The sequence below is a fragment of the Podarcis muralis genome, chromosome 9 (genome assembly GCF_964188315.1).
Source record: "Podarcis muralis chromosome 9, rPodMur119.hap1.1, whole genome shotgun sequence".
Taxonomy (NCBI): Eukaryota; Metazoa; Chordata; class Lepidosauria; order Squamata; family Lacertidae; genus Podarcis; species Podarcis muralis.
The window spans coordinates 59,811,187-59,824,287 of NC_135663.1; the positions used below are offsets into that span (position 1 = coordinate 59,811,187).

At 44.3% G+C, this 13,101-nt stretch overlaps 1 protein-coding gene across 3 annotated transcripts in view; it reads right to left on the bottom strand.

The window, feature by feature from the left end:
• CORIN (corin, serine peptidase) overlaps positions 1 to 13,101 on the bottom strand; it is a 111,551-nt gene that overhangs the window by 17,381 nt on the left and 81,069 nt on the right. For all 3 annotated transcript variants that reach the window (XM_028745118.2, XM_028745117.2, XM_028745122.2), the window contains 3 exons: positions 9,546 to 9,659; positions 6,840 to 6,950; positions 4,650 to 4,779 (listed from right to left, as the gene is read on the bottom strand). In XM_028745118.2, the coding sequence (XP_028600951.2) occupies positions 4,650 to 4,779; positions 6,840 to 6,950; positions 9,546 to 9,659 (355 nt within the window). The remainder of the gene's footprint in view (positions 1 to 4,649; positions 4,780 to 6,839; positions 6,951 to 9,545; positions 9,660 to 13,101) is intronic.

The window sequence follows — 13,101 nt, forward strand, 5'->3', positions numbered from 1 at the left end:
CATGAGATGCACAGAAATATGAAGTATAAGGCTTTGGATCAAAGTGCACAGTAAGCAAGTTTTGTGATTCTTTCCTCCACAGTTTTTTAAAAACCAAAGCAACCTGGGGAAGGCTGTGTGTGAGCAGAAGATCCTGCATCTTTCTCCTCATGAATGAAAAATGAGCTTTATCATCATGCATTTATCTGGCATATTTACCACCTGGAGGGCAATTCTGAGCTGCGGGGAAACAGATTTCTCTTCAAGTGCCCTTGTGCTCAGCAAAGGCTGGGGTGCTTTGGATTTAAAAAAGGAAATAATTCCATATATTGTGTAGTTTGAGTTTTAAGAATAAACAGATAAACTATTAAAAGCAACTGTAGGCTGATGTAATTCAGACTAGTTGTAGTAGTACACATTCTAATGTACTGGTTTTGGAATAATAGTTTTGGGAAACTTAACACGCTGCTAAGCAATTGGTAACATTCAGAGAATGAAATGAATCCCACTGAAACCCAGTAGGGAAGCTATTCATGCAGGAGTAATTTCCACATGGTGTTTTCTTTTTCTGGAGTAGAAACTGCATGCAGAATGGAAGCAGATGCACATCTGCATTGCAATATAATTTATGATGCAAGGCCTCTAGCACAGACCCTGTTGTTCTACAATGCAAATGAGGTTCTGCATTCTATCTACACTGGAATTTAGATGGGAAAGTGTGTTGACCATTGCTGTTGGGAGTAGCATGGTTGCAAATGACTATATTTGAATAGGAGCTAATTTAGTGCAGCTAATTTTGCAAAAGAATTGGAAGTCATTTAGCTAACATGTCTAAAATAACAGATTTTAGGTGCCCCAGAACCTCTGGTACGAAGCAGAGTTGATAAATTCTTAGTGGCTGACATTTAAGACACCTTTAGGTGATTTTTGAGAACATCCACATGTACATGCATATCATGCTTCACATGCATTTAGTAAATCAGTTGTTGTTTTACCATAGCAGACTAAATTACAGATTGCTGTACTATTTATTCATTACCCAAGGTGCAGGAAGTCAGCAATATAATATAGACAGTATAGCCCATGCAGAGCATGCTTTGATCCACACACCTTCAATACCTATGAGAGCTTTGCTCAGTTAAAAATCTACAAATGCAGCATTTAGAGCCTGCACTGTTAGAGACCATCAAAATCCAAAACACATTTTTCTTCTTCCTTCTGAGAAGATGGCATGGCACTAAAACATTCTTCTATTCTCTCTTTTGATGAATGTTTTAGCAGCAGCTAAGAAAACATGCAAAATAAGTAAATCCAGAAGCCAGGTCAACTCACATACAGCAACAAATTCCACCATTCATCATACAATTTCACAGACCACACCCATAGCAAATGAGAGGCACCTGGAAGTACTGCCCCCCCCCACGCCAACATTTTTCATACATTTCTTTCACCTACCTTAAGAAAAAAAGTTTTGCAGATTCACCTCTCAGTCACCTAACCTGATTTTCCTCAAGGACATAGAACTCCCATGTTCACATGTCTTTAAAATATGCATTTTTAAAGATTGTTCCTTAATACTTCCAAACAAAGGATAATTCAGAATAGGCATCACAAAATCACTTTTTTAAAAAATGAGAAAGGTAAAGGACCCCTGGAGATGAAGTCCAGTCAAAGGCAACTACCTCAGGTTAAATACTTAATTCATTCCGGAGGTCCGTTCTTAACCTGAAACTGTTCTTAACCTGAAGCACCACTTTAGCTAATGGGGCCTCCCGCTGCCACCGCACCGCCATAGCATGATTTCTGTTCTTATCCTTAAGCAAAGTTCTTAACCTGAAGCACTATTTCTGGCTTAGTGGAGTGTGTAACCTGAAGCGTATGTAACCCGAGGTACCACTGTATGGGGTGTGGCACTCATTTTGCTTCCGGATGAGGGAGCCGACTTTTTGCTTCCGGCTGAGGGAGCAGACTTTTGTCCACAGACAGCTTTCCAGGTCACGTGGCCAGCATGACTAAACCGCTTCTGGCGCAAAGGGACACCATGACAAGTACCAGAGCACACGGAAACACTGTTTACCCTCACACTGCAGCGGTACCTATTTATCTACTTGTACTGGTATGCTTTCAAACTGCTAGGCTGGCAGAAGCTAGGACAGAGCAACAGGAATTCACCCCGTCGCACAGATTCGAACCGCCGATCGGCAAGCCCAGGAGGCTCAGTGGTTTAGACCACAGTGCCACCCACATCCCTGTGACTCATGGGACTAGAGATGTATTACTGTAATGATAAAGGTGCTATAAAAGGGCACTAACTTAAACTGCCTTCCCTGGGTCATTATTAATTGGCTTCTTTATTGCTTATTATTTAGTACCAATCTACACATTCAAACAGGGACGCAGGTGCCACTGTGGGTTAAACCACAGAGCCTAGTACTTGCCGATCAGAAGGTCGATGGTTCGAATCCCCGCGACGGGGTGAGCTCCCATTGCTTAGTCCTAGCTCCTGCCAACCTAGCAGTTCGAAAGCACGTCAAAGTGCAAGTAGATAAATAGGTACCACTCCGGTGGGAAGGTAAACGGCGTTTCCGTGCACAGCTCGGGTTCGCCAGAAGTGGCTTAGTCATGCTGGCCACATGACCTGGAAGCTGTACGCCGGCTCCCTCGGCCAATAAAGCGAGATGAGCACCGCAACCCCAGAGTCGGCCACGACTGGACCTAATGGTCAGGGGTCCCTTTACCTTTTTACACATTCAAATCAATTCACATGGGACTGTAAATGAGACCATAAGATCTAGGAACTACATTTTCCAACCTTTCTGCCTCTTCACAGTGACCTGGAAAAGGCAGCCTTTCCTCCAGGAGGCTAGAAATGCAGAATAGGAGTAGAAAACAGACAGGGACTGAGAGAAGACTGCCAGCGGAGTCTATGTCTGTGAGGACTGGTGAGGTGTCAGTGGGGACTCTGACAGCTGGAATGGATTGATTGATTGATTGATTGATTGATTGATTTTTAAATACAGTTATTTCATATGTTCTGTGTTTTTTAGGTAACCAATAATCAATTAAAATAATAAAACAATAACAAACAATGCTTAAAAGGGACTAAAATAATAACTACACACAACAGCACGGCACAGCAGTATAGAAATTCTGTTAAATAAACAAACTGCATGTTTGTGGTACACTTTGTTCCCAAAGCATCTTCAGATGTAAACATTGTATAATAACATATTAAACGACAGAGGGACAATTTGAATTTTTAGCACCAAAATATTAAAAAAATGCTACACCAGGAGCATGTAATATTTGGCCACTTGAATTCAGCATGTATGGTTATCTAAGCAGAAGTGTTTCATATCCTGTCTGCACAGAACAAAGTACCCCAAACCCTCTTGCCTAGATTAAACAGTGGTACACCTAAGCCACACACACATACAATACTTCCACAAAAGAGCCTCATCTAGCATAAAAGAGTTTTCTGCAACAAAATATTATACCAATGTGTTTTACGCTGTAAGAACTGTGGTTAAATCAGGATCAACAGCATAAGATTTTAGGAATTCAGTTTATAGGGAAGAGAACAACTCAAGTTTTACAAAACAAACGGAAAGGGTCTTTTATGTCCTCCCAGCTGCTTCAGAGGTCAGGTTTACAATGGGCATGCAATAAATTCAAACATATGGATAAAATAATAATAAGAGCCCCACTAGATCAGACCAAAACCCTATCTGTTCCAGCATTTACTTTCCCACATTGGTGAACCAGATGCCTTTGGAAGGCCAGAAGTAGGACAAGTGGTCAATAACCCTATCATTAGGGGGGGGACTGTATTTATTTAATGTGACTCACTTGATCACTTCATCATGCACAACCAAACCAATCCTAATAATCCCCAAACAAATTTGGATGGCACTGAGATTCCCACTTTCAACAAAATTCCCCTTAAAACCCTAGCTTATGGATTCTCCATAGAAGGCCTCTCAAGTTATGAAAACATTGATTAGCTGGTTAATCATTTACCTTTCATAGAATCAACTGGTTACATTTAGATAAGCTGGCTTATTATCAAAACCCCAACATGCATGGCTTTATGCAATTTTGAAGGAAGTGTGAAATTATGTATGTGTTAATAACAAAAAGCTACTACTCACTGTTAAAAAGAAAAGCTTAACCTTTTCTTTTTCATTCACTATTACAGTAACATACCAAACCTGCCTCACAAAATAAACAAGTGCACTTTTCACTTGTAGCCTCATTGATTAGATTTGGCTTCTCCCAATTAATCAACTATAGCTTTGGTTTACTAATCTACCCATTTATTATTGGTTACAGCTCATGGTTGGTCTGAAGAAAGCCTAGCCACAAGCCCAGGTTTGGATGCCATGTTAAGCCATACCCTGGCTTAGCTCAGCATGGTATGGTAGCAAAAAGGTCCAGTGAAGAACAAAACAGCTATAAGCTCCACTCTTGCAGCCCCATTTGGCATGGTGTGATGTGCAATCCAGGGCACGTCAGAGAGTCTAGATTGCGCTAAGTAAACAGGCAGCAGAAGCAAAGGAAGAAAACAGTGTTTTTGCTAATTAAGAAATTGTCACAGACTCAATCAGCTTCACCCAGACTCATAGTCACACCTGGAAAAGTTGATCAATGCTACAAACTACTGACCTTACCCTAAACCCATTTGTTTGCATGCCAAATGGCTTAAATTTTCGTCCCATTCATCAGCGCATACATGGTAATTGGAAGCTGACTTGTGAACAGTCAGGAACATCAAGGAGCTGCTGTTTTTAGACAGGGTCACTGTGAAGGAAAAAAAGGGAAATGTAACTTCATTAAGCCTGTAGAGGTCTATGGGCTGGCTTACATGTGGATGTAAATAAAATTATTTCTTGTCACATGTGTTATGCTTTCTTATTAAGATGGGCCTATTTGATGATGTATGCATTTGTGTTTGTTCTTTCTGTGTCAAGTTGTGTATTGTACTTAGGTATGTTCTTCCTTTATAAAGCTTTTAATGCCTCCTGTCAATTTTCTAAGTATAAACTTGCTTAACATTTCTATAGTACTGTCCCTTAAGTTCCCCCTGTGTAACATGAATCAGTTGTAAATTGTGTGAACAAGGAATGAACGCTTAGCTTACCCAGCTGAGTTCCATATAACTGTATAATGTTAGGATCATGTAAACTTCTCTGCCTGTCCTTTAGACAGATTTTCTGTATCAGTTATTCAGAAGTCACCAGGGACCAGACTTTGTCATACCAAGATTTTGCCATTGCCTCTCTCAGATGTTTTAGGTAACAAGAAATAAATCATCTTTTTCAGCCATAAGCAAAATATTAACTAACTCCTTGCTGGTTCCATTCAGGCCATCTCAACTGCTAAGAAGAGCCAGTGTTGGTATTGACAAAAAGTTTTGTTTAGTAATCCAGTTTATTTCTATAAAAACCTTTCCCCGTGATTTTGCCATTATGTGACAGATTCACTAACAGTAGTAAGAAGTCTTTGTCCTCTTCACACCATGAACATAATAGTTTTATTTGAGGGAGACAGTTTTAGAGACATAGAGTGCCATCTAAAAATTGTTGCCAGCATTGTTTCCTGAATGTGGAAACAAATTGAACACACTGGTACATGGACCAAACCCCCCACCAATCTGCTGGGCCTATTTTACTCTGGAGATCTTTCTACCAGCAAGATTAGTCATTAGTTCCATTTCTGATTAATCATATATGCAATGACTGAAGAAGAAAAATTACTTTTAGTGATGGCACAATTAAACACTCCACAGTGGACCATATTCCCATAGCTATGAAATATGTAATGAGCTTGATTTGAAGACCAAGCAGTTTCCATTGCCAGAAATCACTGTTTCAGAATAGTTTGCTGCTTGTCTCCAGGGATATGCAAGAGATATGGGTTTAAAAATAGTTATGCTTTACATACATCATATGAAAAGCATTCTTTCAAGCTTCCCCCAACCCCCATCCATTGGTTATTGTAAAGACCAGTACTTAAACACATAACTTATGTCGGCATATGTTACACCATCTTTCTATAGTTTAGATTGTTCCTTAAAACACCACTCATTCAATACTGGTATGATCTGTGTGAAATGTGTGTTTTGGGTCTTAATTGGTTTTGTTATTCTTGAGAGCCCTGTTTTTTGGACTTATGTACTGAGAAGGGAACATATGTGTTCATCTGTTTACCGTTCTACACATAGACATGGTAGACTCATCTACAGAGCAATGCTAACTATAGAATGCCATTGTAAATTGCGCTGGCATAAGTTACCCCTGTTCCAAACTTTGCTCAGGAGGAATTCAACTTATACCACCATTTTTTCGCTGGGCCACTAGGTCATGTGATAAAGCTGAAAAACATTTGAAATAGGTGGAAGTCTCTCCTTGCCCAATTCACATCCCTGGAACACTCCTGGTTGAGGATTTATGTCAGCGTAACTTACGGTGGCCTAAGTTCTGTTGTCTGAGCCAGAATGAGAGAATTATGCTGACATATCTTCAGCTCAGCTGGATGAGGAATTTATACAAACATAGCCCCAGCTCAGCCAGCTCAAGATCTGCCATGTCCAAAATCTCTCATCCAGCAGATTTTGAGTTTGGGCCATGCTGTAAATAGTTTTCTGTTTCTGAGTTTTCTGCTTTTGTCTCTATTTCTGGGTTTTTGGTTTCCATCTATAAAAGTGGAAAGGAGCAATGAGGCACCTTAAAAGGGATAATGCACCTTTCCATGCTAATTCCCACAACCAGCCAATTACTTCAAGCACTGTTGAAAGGTTTCCCTGAAATTAAGATGGAAAACCTCATATTCTGACTTTTTGTGCATATGCTAAAACTTACCACAGTTCCATTCATCTGATTTGTCAGCACAGTCTATCTGCCCATCACACCATGATTTTCGAGGAACACAGTCATGGTTGGCACATGTAAGTTCATCCCTTTTGCAAAATGCTGCCATGAAAAATGCAGACAAAGACATAAGTAAGTCCAGAAGTAGAAATAGCTTCATTGCAGAACTGAGAATGACATTATCTATGAAAAGGAGAGCAATAACAAATGTTGTTTTTAACAATGCCCAGTGTTGCTTTTGGGGGGGGGGGTGTGTCTAATGAGTTTTCTTGCCACTGTGAACTGCCATACTGTTGATAAAGTACCCCTTCAAGTAGAACAGTTCCATGGTGCCCACACTCCATGGCGCTGTGGGGTGGGGGAACTATTCATCTGATTCCCCTCTAAGATTTGCCATGGAAAGGAACAAACAGTTCTGTATTATCTTGTTTACATCTTTACGGCTATGGTTCCAACTTTGTGGAATTAAAATTTTCACAAACAAGTCAAACTAACACAAAATTCCAAGTAAGGAAAAATAATGCAAGATTGCCTCCCGCTAATGTGAATTCTTCCAGAACCAATTGAGCAGGGTAAACAAAGCAGACAGTCCTTCATTAAATCTTGACATGTCTTTTATCAAATAACCCACAATAAAGGCATTACAAATCCATGAGCTCAGAATGCTTTAAGTGACATATAAAACTATAAAAGAAAAGCAGAACCCAAAACCAAAACAAAACAACAATTGGAGGAGAGGCTTTGGATAATCATCATCATCATCATGGATGACTGCAAAAGGAACGAATACCAAAAGCATGGAAAAAGACCTCTCCACCCTCCTAGTCTTCTCTAGAATAATATTTTTTTAAAACCAAGATTGACATAAAGATAGATTCAGGTTAGTTTCATGAATGCTTAAATACAGCTTAGCATTTAAGGGATCAGAGCTATACCTGTTCTATCACTTGTGGAAATGACCTTAATATGAATTGGGTCTCTCCTCCTCGAAAACAAAAGTAATTGTGTACATCTAAAATGCCAGTTTTGTGACCAGAAACACAAGTTCTACAGTTGATTCACAGATGGAATAAAAGTGCATGGATTCATTATAAGCACCTAGGAAGAGCTCGGATGATCTATCTACTTGAGCATCTTGTTCCCAACAGTGGCCAACCCAAAGCTTCCATGAATACCACAAGTAGGGTTTGAAAGCATAGTTCTTGCCTGCTGTTTGCTACTCAGTAAATAGAATTAGAAACGTAATTGGCTACTGTCTTTGAACCTGGAGATCCCACTTCCTCTGTCTTTTTCCTAATATTTTGGCCACTGCAGTCTTTTTCAAACTCAACCGGCAAAACAATACGTCATCTGTGCATGTTGTAGCTGACCATTTTTTTCTATTTTATCCACAGTCCTTTGTAGAAACCTATGACCTATGATGACCTACAATGGCCTATACAGCTGAGGTCCAAGCTATATGAAAGACCATATTCCTTCATATGGATTATGACCAGGTTCTGAGATCTTCAGGAGAGGCCCTTCTCTCAGTCCCACCAACCTCACTGGCACACTTGCTAGGGGTGTGGGAGAGAGGCTTTTGGGTGGCTGTTCGCAGAATTTAGAACTCCTTCCCTAGGAAAGCTAGACTGGCAGATACTTCATAATAATTATAATAATAATTTATTATTTATACCCCGCCCATCTGGCTGAGTTCCCCCAGCCACTCTGGGTGGCTTCCAATCGAATGTTAAAAACAATACAGCATCTTTCTGAAATGCTTTGGGGAACTGACTGCTTTTAACAAAAGGGCTGTTTTTTATTGTAATTTTATTGTAATATTTGTATGGTTTTAATGTGTGTTTTAATTCTATCAATGTTTAATTGGTTTTCCTCCCTATGTTTTTAGCTTTTATTTTTATCTGTAAGCTGCCTTAACTCCCTGCCAAGGGCATACAAATAATAATATTGATTGGTTTTAAAGAGAGATAAATGTTATGGTTATAGCTGTAGAAATCTGTCTAGAGGACAAGAGAGTGGAGAGAACATATTTTAAGTAACCCAGGAATATATCAGTAGTATGTGCATGTAGCGAACCTCAACTATAAACCCCACCCATCCAAAAATCATATTATTGGACACTTTAGCAGGGACAGACTTTTGACAGATGTATAGATGCTACAGAGATCAGAGTTCTGGTGTCACTATTGCCACTCCAGGGTAACTGTAATCATTAAATTCTCCTACAAGTTTAATGGGCTGAATATTGCCAGCTTTAGGGGTCCAGTTAATGCCTGGCAACCTTGCCTTGAAAACAAGCAGCTGCTGTGAGCCTAAAGCGCTGTGCTGATGTTAGGAGAAGAGAACCTAATCTTCATTGAGGTTTTTAAACAGAGGTTGGATGGTCATCTGTCAGGGATTCTTTAGCTGAGACTCCTGCATTGTGGGGGGTTGGACTAAATAACCAATTCGGTCCCTTCCAACTCTACAACTCTATGGTTCTGTGAATGAGGATGGGACAGGGACATCCAGGCATGAATTCATTATGAGGTACAGAAATGGAGGAATAGTGCAAGGAAGTATGTAATAGAGGCAAATGGAGCTAGAAGGACAGCTAATCCAAGAGAGGAAATAAAGGGGGCAGGAGGATATAATGATCTCTTCTTCTTTTTTTGCCCAGATTGGGCATGTTGTGCTCTTGTCCCCTCAAGCACTTACAGCAATTAGTTTCATCCACATTGTCAGGACAGTCTGGAAAGCCATCACATATCATGGTATATTTGATACACAGTTTGCTTGCTGGACATTCCCAAAGACCTCTTTCTTGACAACCTAGAGGCACAAAATCAAAGACATTAAATACATTTAGCTTCAACAGCACATCAGTTAGAGCATGGGGTTGTTGTGAATGGCTCAAAAACTGAGAGATACAGTGGTGCCTCGCAAGACGAAATTAATTCGTTCCGCAAGTCTCTTCGTCTTGCGGTTTTTTCGTCTTGCGATGCACGGTTTCCCATAGGAATGCATTGAAAATCAATTAATGCGTTCCTAGGGAAACCGCCTTCAGACCAGGTCCGGGGACAGTCTGTCCCCGGACCTCTTCTGAAGGCTGGGGGGGGGGGGGACAAGGGCTTTTCTTCCCACCCCCAGCATTTTAAAAAACCCTGGGACAGCGGAGGACTTCTCCGCTGTCCGGGGCGATCTTAAAATGCTGGCGGGCGGCATTTTAAAATCGCCCCGTCAGCGGAGGACTTCTCCGCTGTCCGGGGCGATTTAAAAGCCCCTGGGAAGGCAGGCAGGGGGGACAAAGACTTTCGCCCCCTGCCCGCCTTCAGAAGGTCTTCCCGCCCCCCCTCCCCGCTTCGGAACAGCGTTCCGAAGTGGGGCGGCTGGGGCAGGTGTCCCCGCCCCCCCTCCCCGCTTCGGAACAGCGTTCCGAAGTGGGGCGGCTGGGGCAGGTGTCCCCGCCCCCCCTCCCCGCTTCGGAACAGCGTTCCGAAGTGGGGCGGCTGGGGCAGGTGATCCCGCCCCCCCCCCCGCTTCGGAACAGCGTTCCGAAGTGGGGCGGCTGGGGCAGGTCTTCCCGCCCCCCCTCCCCGCTTCGGAACAGCGTTCCGAAGTGGGGCGGCTGGGGCAGGTGATCCCGCCCCCCCTCCCCGCTTCGGAACAGCGTTCCGAAGTGGGGCGGCTGGGGCAGGTGATCCCGCCCCCCCTCCCCGCTTCGGAACAGCGTTCCGAAGTGGGGCGGCTGGGGCAGGTCTTCCCGCCCCCCCTCCCCGCTTCGGAACAGCGTTCCGAAGTGGGGCGGCTGGGGCAGGTGATCCCGCCCCCCCTCCCCGCTTCGGAACAGCGTTCCGAAGTGGGGCGGCTGGGGCAGGTGATCCCGCCCCCCCTCCCCGCTTCGGAACAGCGTTCCGAAGTGGGGCGGCTGGGGCAGGTGATCCCGCCCCCCCTCCCCGCTTCGGAACAGCGTTCCGAAGTGGGGCGGCTGGGGCAGGTGATCCCGCCCCCCCTCCCCGCTTCGGAACAGCGTTCCGAAGTGGGGCGGCTGGGGCAGGTCTTCCCGCCCCCCCTCCCCGCTTCGGAACAGCGTTCCGAAGTGGGGCGGCTGGGGCAGGTCTTCCCGCCCCCCCTCCCCGCTTCGGAACAGCGTTCCGAAGTGGGGCGGCTGGGGCAGGTCTTCCCGCCCCCCCTCCCCGCTTCGGAACAGCGTTCCGAAGTGGGGCGGCTGGGGCAGGTGATCCCGCCCCCCCCTTCGGAACAGCGTTTTAAAATGCTGGGGGTCGGGAGCGAAGCGTTCGCTGCCGACCCCAGCATTTTAAAATCTCCAAGGGACAGCAGAGAAGTCTCTGTCCCGAGGAGATTTTAAAATGCTGGGGGTCGGGAGCGAAGCGTTCGCTGCCGACCCCAGCATTTTAAAACCTCCCCTCGACACGGGGAGATTTTAAAATGCTGGGGGTCGGCAGCGCTTCCCTCCCGACCCCCAGCATTTTAAAACCTTCCCGGGACACGGGGAGATTTAAAAATGCTGGGGGTCGGCAGCGCTTCGCTCCCGACCCCCAGCATTTTAAAACCTCCCCTGGACACGGGGAGATTTTAAAATGCTGGGGGTCGGCAGCGCTTCCCTCCCGACCCCCAGCATTTTAAAACCTTCCCTGGACACGGGGAGATTTTAAAATGCTGGGGGTCGGCAGCGCTTCGCTCCCGACCCCCAGCATTTTAAAACCTTCCCGGGACACGGGGAGATTTTAAAATGCTGGGGGTCGGCAGCGCTTCCCTCCCGACCCCCAGCATTTTAAAATCTCCTCGGGACAGAGACTTCTCTGCTGTCCCTTGGAGATTTTAAAATGCTGGGGTCGGCCGCGAACGCTTCGCTCCCGACCCCCAGCATTTTAAAACCTCCCCTGGACACGGGGAGATTTTAAAATGCTGGGGGTCGGCAGCGCTTCCCTCCCGACCCCCAGCATTTTAAAATCTCCTCGGGACAGAGACTTCTCTGCTGTCCCTTGGAGATTTTAAAATGCTGGGGGTCGGCAGCGAACGCTTCGCTCCCGCCCGCCAGCATTTTAAGATCGCCCGGGGCAGGCGGGGGGAAGGCAGGCGGGGGGGAGCAAAGACTTTTGCCCCCCGCCGGCCTTCAGAAGAGGTCCTCTTCTGAAGGCCGGCTGTGGGCGAAAGTCTTTGCTCCCGACCGCCAGCATTTCCCTATGGGCTTTCGTCTTGCGATGCAAGCCCATAGGGAAATTCGTCTTGCGAAGCGCCTCCAAAACAGAAAACCCTTTCGTCTTGCGGGTTTTCCGTCTTGCGAGGCATTCGTCTTGCGGGGTACCACTGTACAGAGAATACAAAGGCACAAATGTCAGCATGGCTTCCTCTGCTGTCCTTTGACCTGTGTTTTACATACAGTCATCATATGCCTATTACAAATATAGCTTAAGATAGCACTTCTATCCAGAAAGAGACTTAGGAATGTGCTTAAATTTAAGAAACACACATTCAAATAATTTTGAAACATAAAATTAAACTATATTATTAACCAAATTTAGACGTGGGGAAAAACCAGATGGACTTCTATAACGGAACAATCCTATGCATTTTTTACTCCTACTTAAGTCAAATACCGCTTAGTCCCATACATGTGCACAGCATTAACTTCGTAGAGCAGTATCAGTTGGAGGAATAAAGTGATGGCTAATCCACCACTACCCAAACCCTGCTAGCTTATGCCAGCTAAGGCAGGAGATGGGGACAGCATTTTTAGCATAGGAGAGCAAAGGGAGTTTGAATTCAGCTTCTCCAAGGCTGCATCTGCCCTGGTCCCAGAGCATCACCTTTGGGGTCTATGCCTACCAGAAACACTAGTGGCACTGCAACTATGCCTGCAGAGGTTTTAACTCAATGGAAGTGCCCAGTCATCAATGGTGCTCTTCCCTATCAGTAGAAAACCACCTTTGCTCCATGCTAGCCCACTCCAGGCAGCAGCTCTACTGGTTAAGCTTGCTCTCTTTGGCTGCAATTCTAATCCCATTTACATGGAAGTGACAAACCTTAGTGGACATAGTTAGGATTGCTCTGTAAATTGTGTAACTTTCATAGCACTAATATTATACCACATCACAATTGTGTATTCTGTATGTGGATGAATAAATAACGTGTGCAAACTATGTAAATAAGAGGGACTAAAACAAGTTTGTGCCTTTGGGGTTTTTTGCTGGAGTTTTTTAACATTCGAGTGTTACTGTTGTGTATGTTTATTGCTTCTTGTGTACGGTTA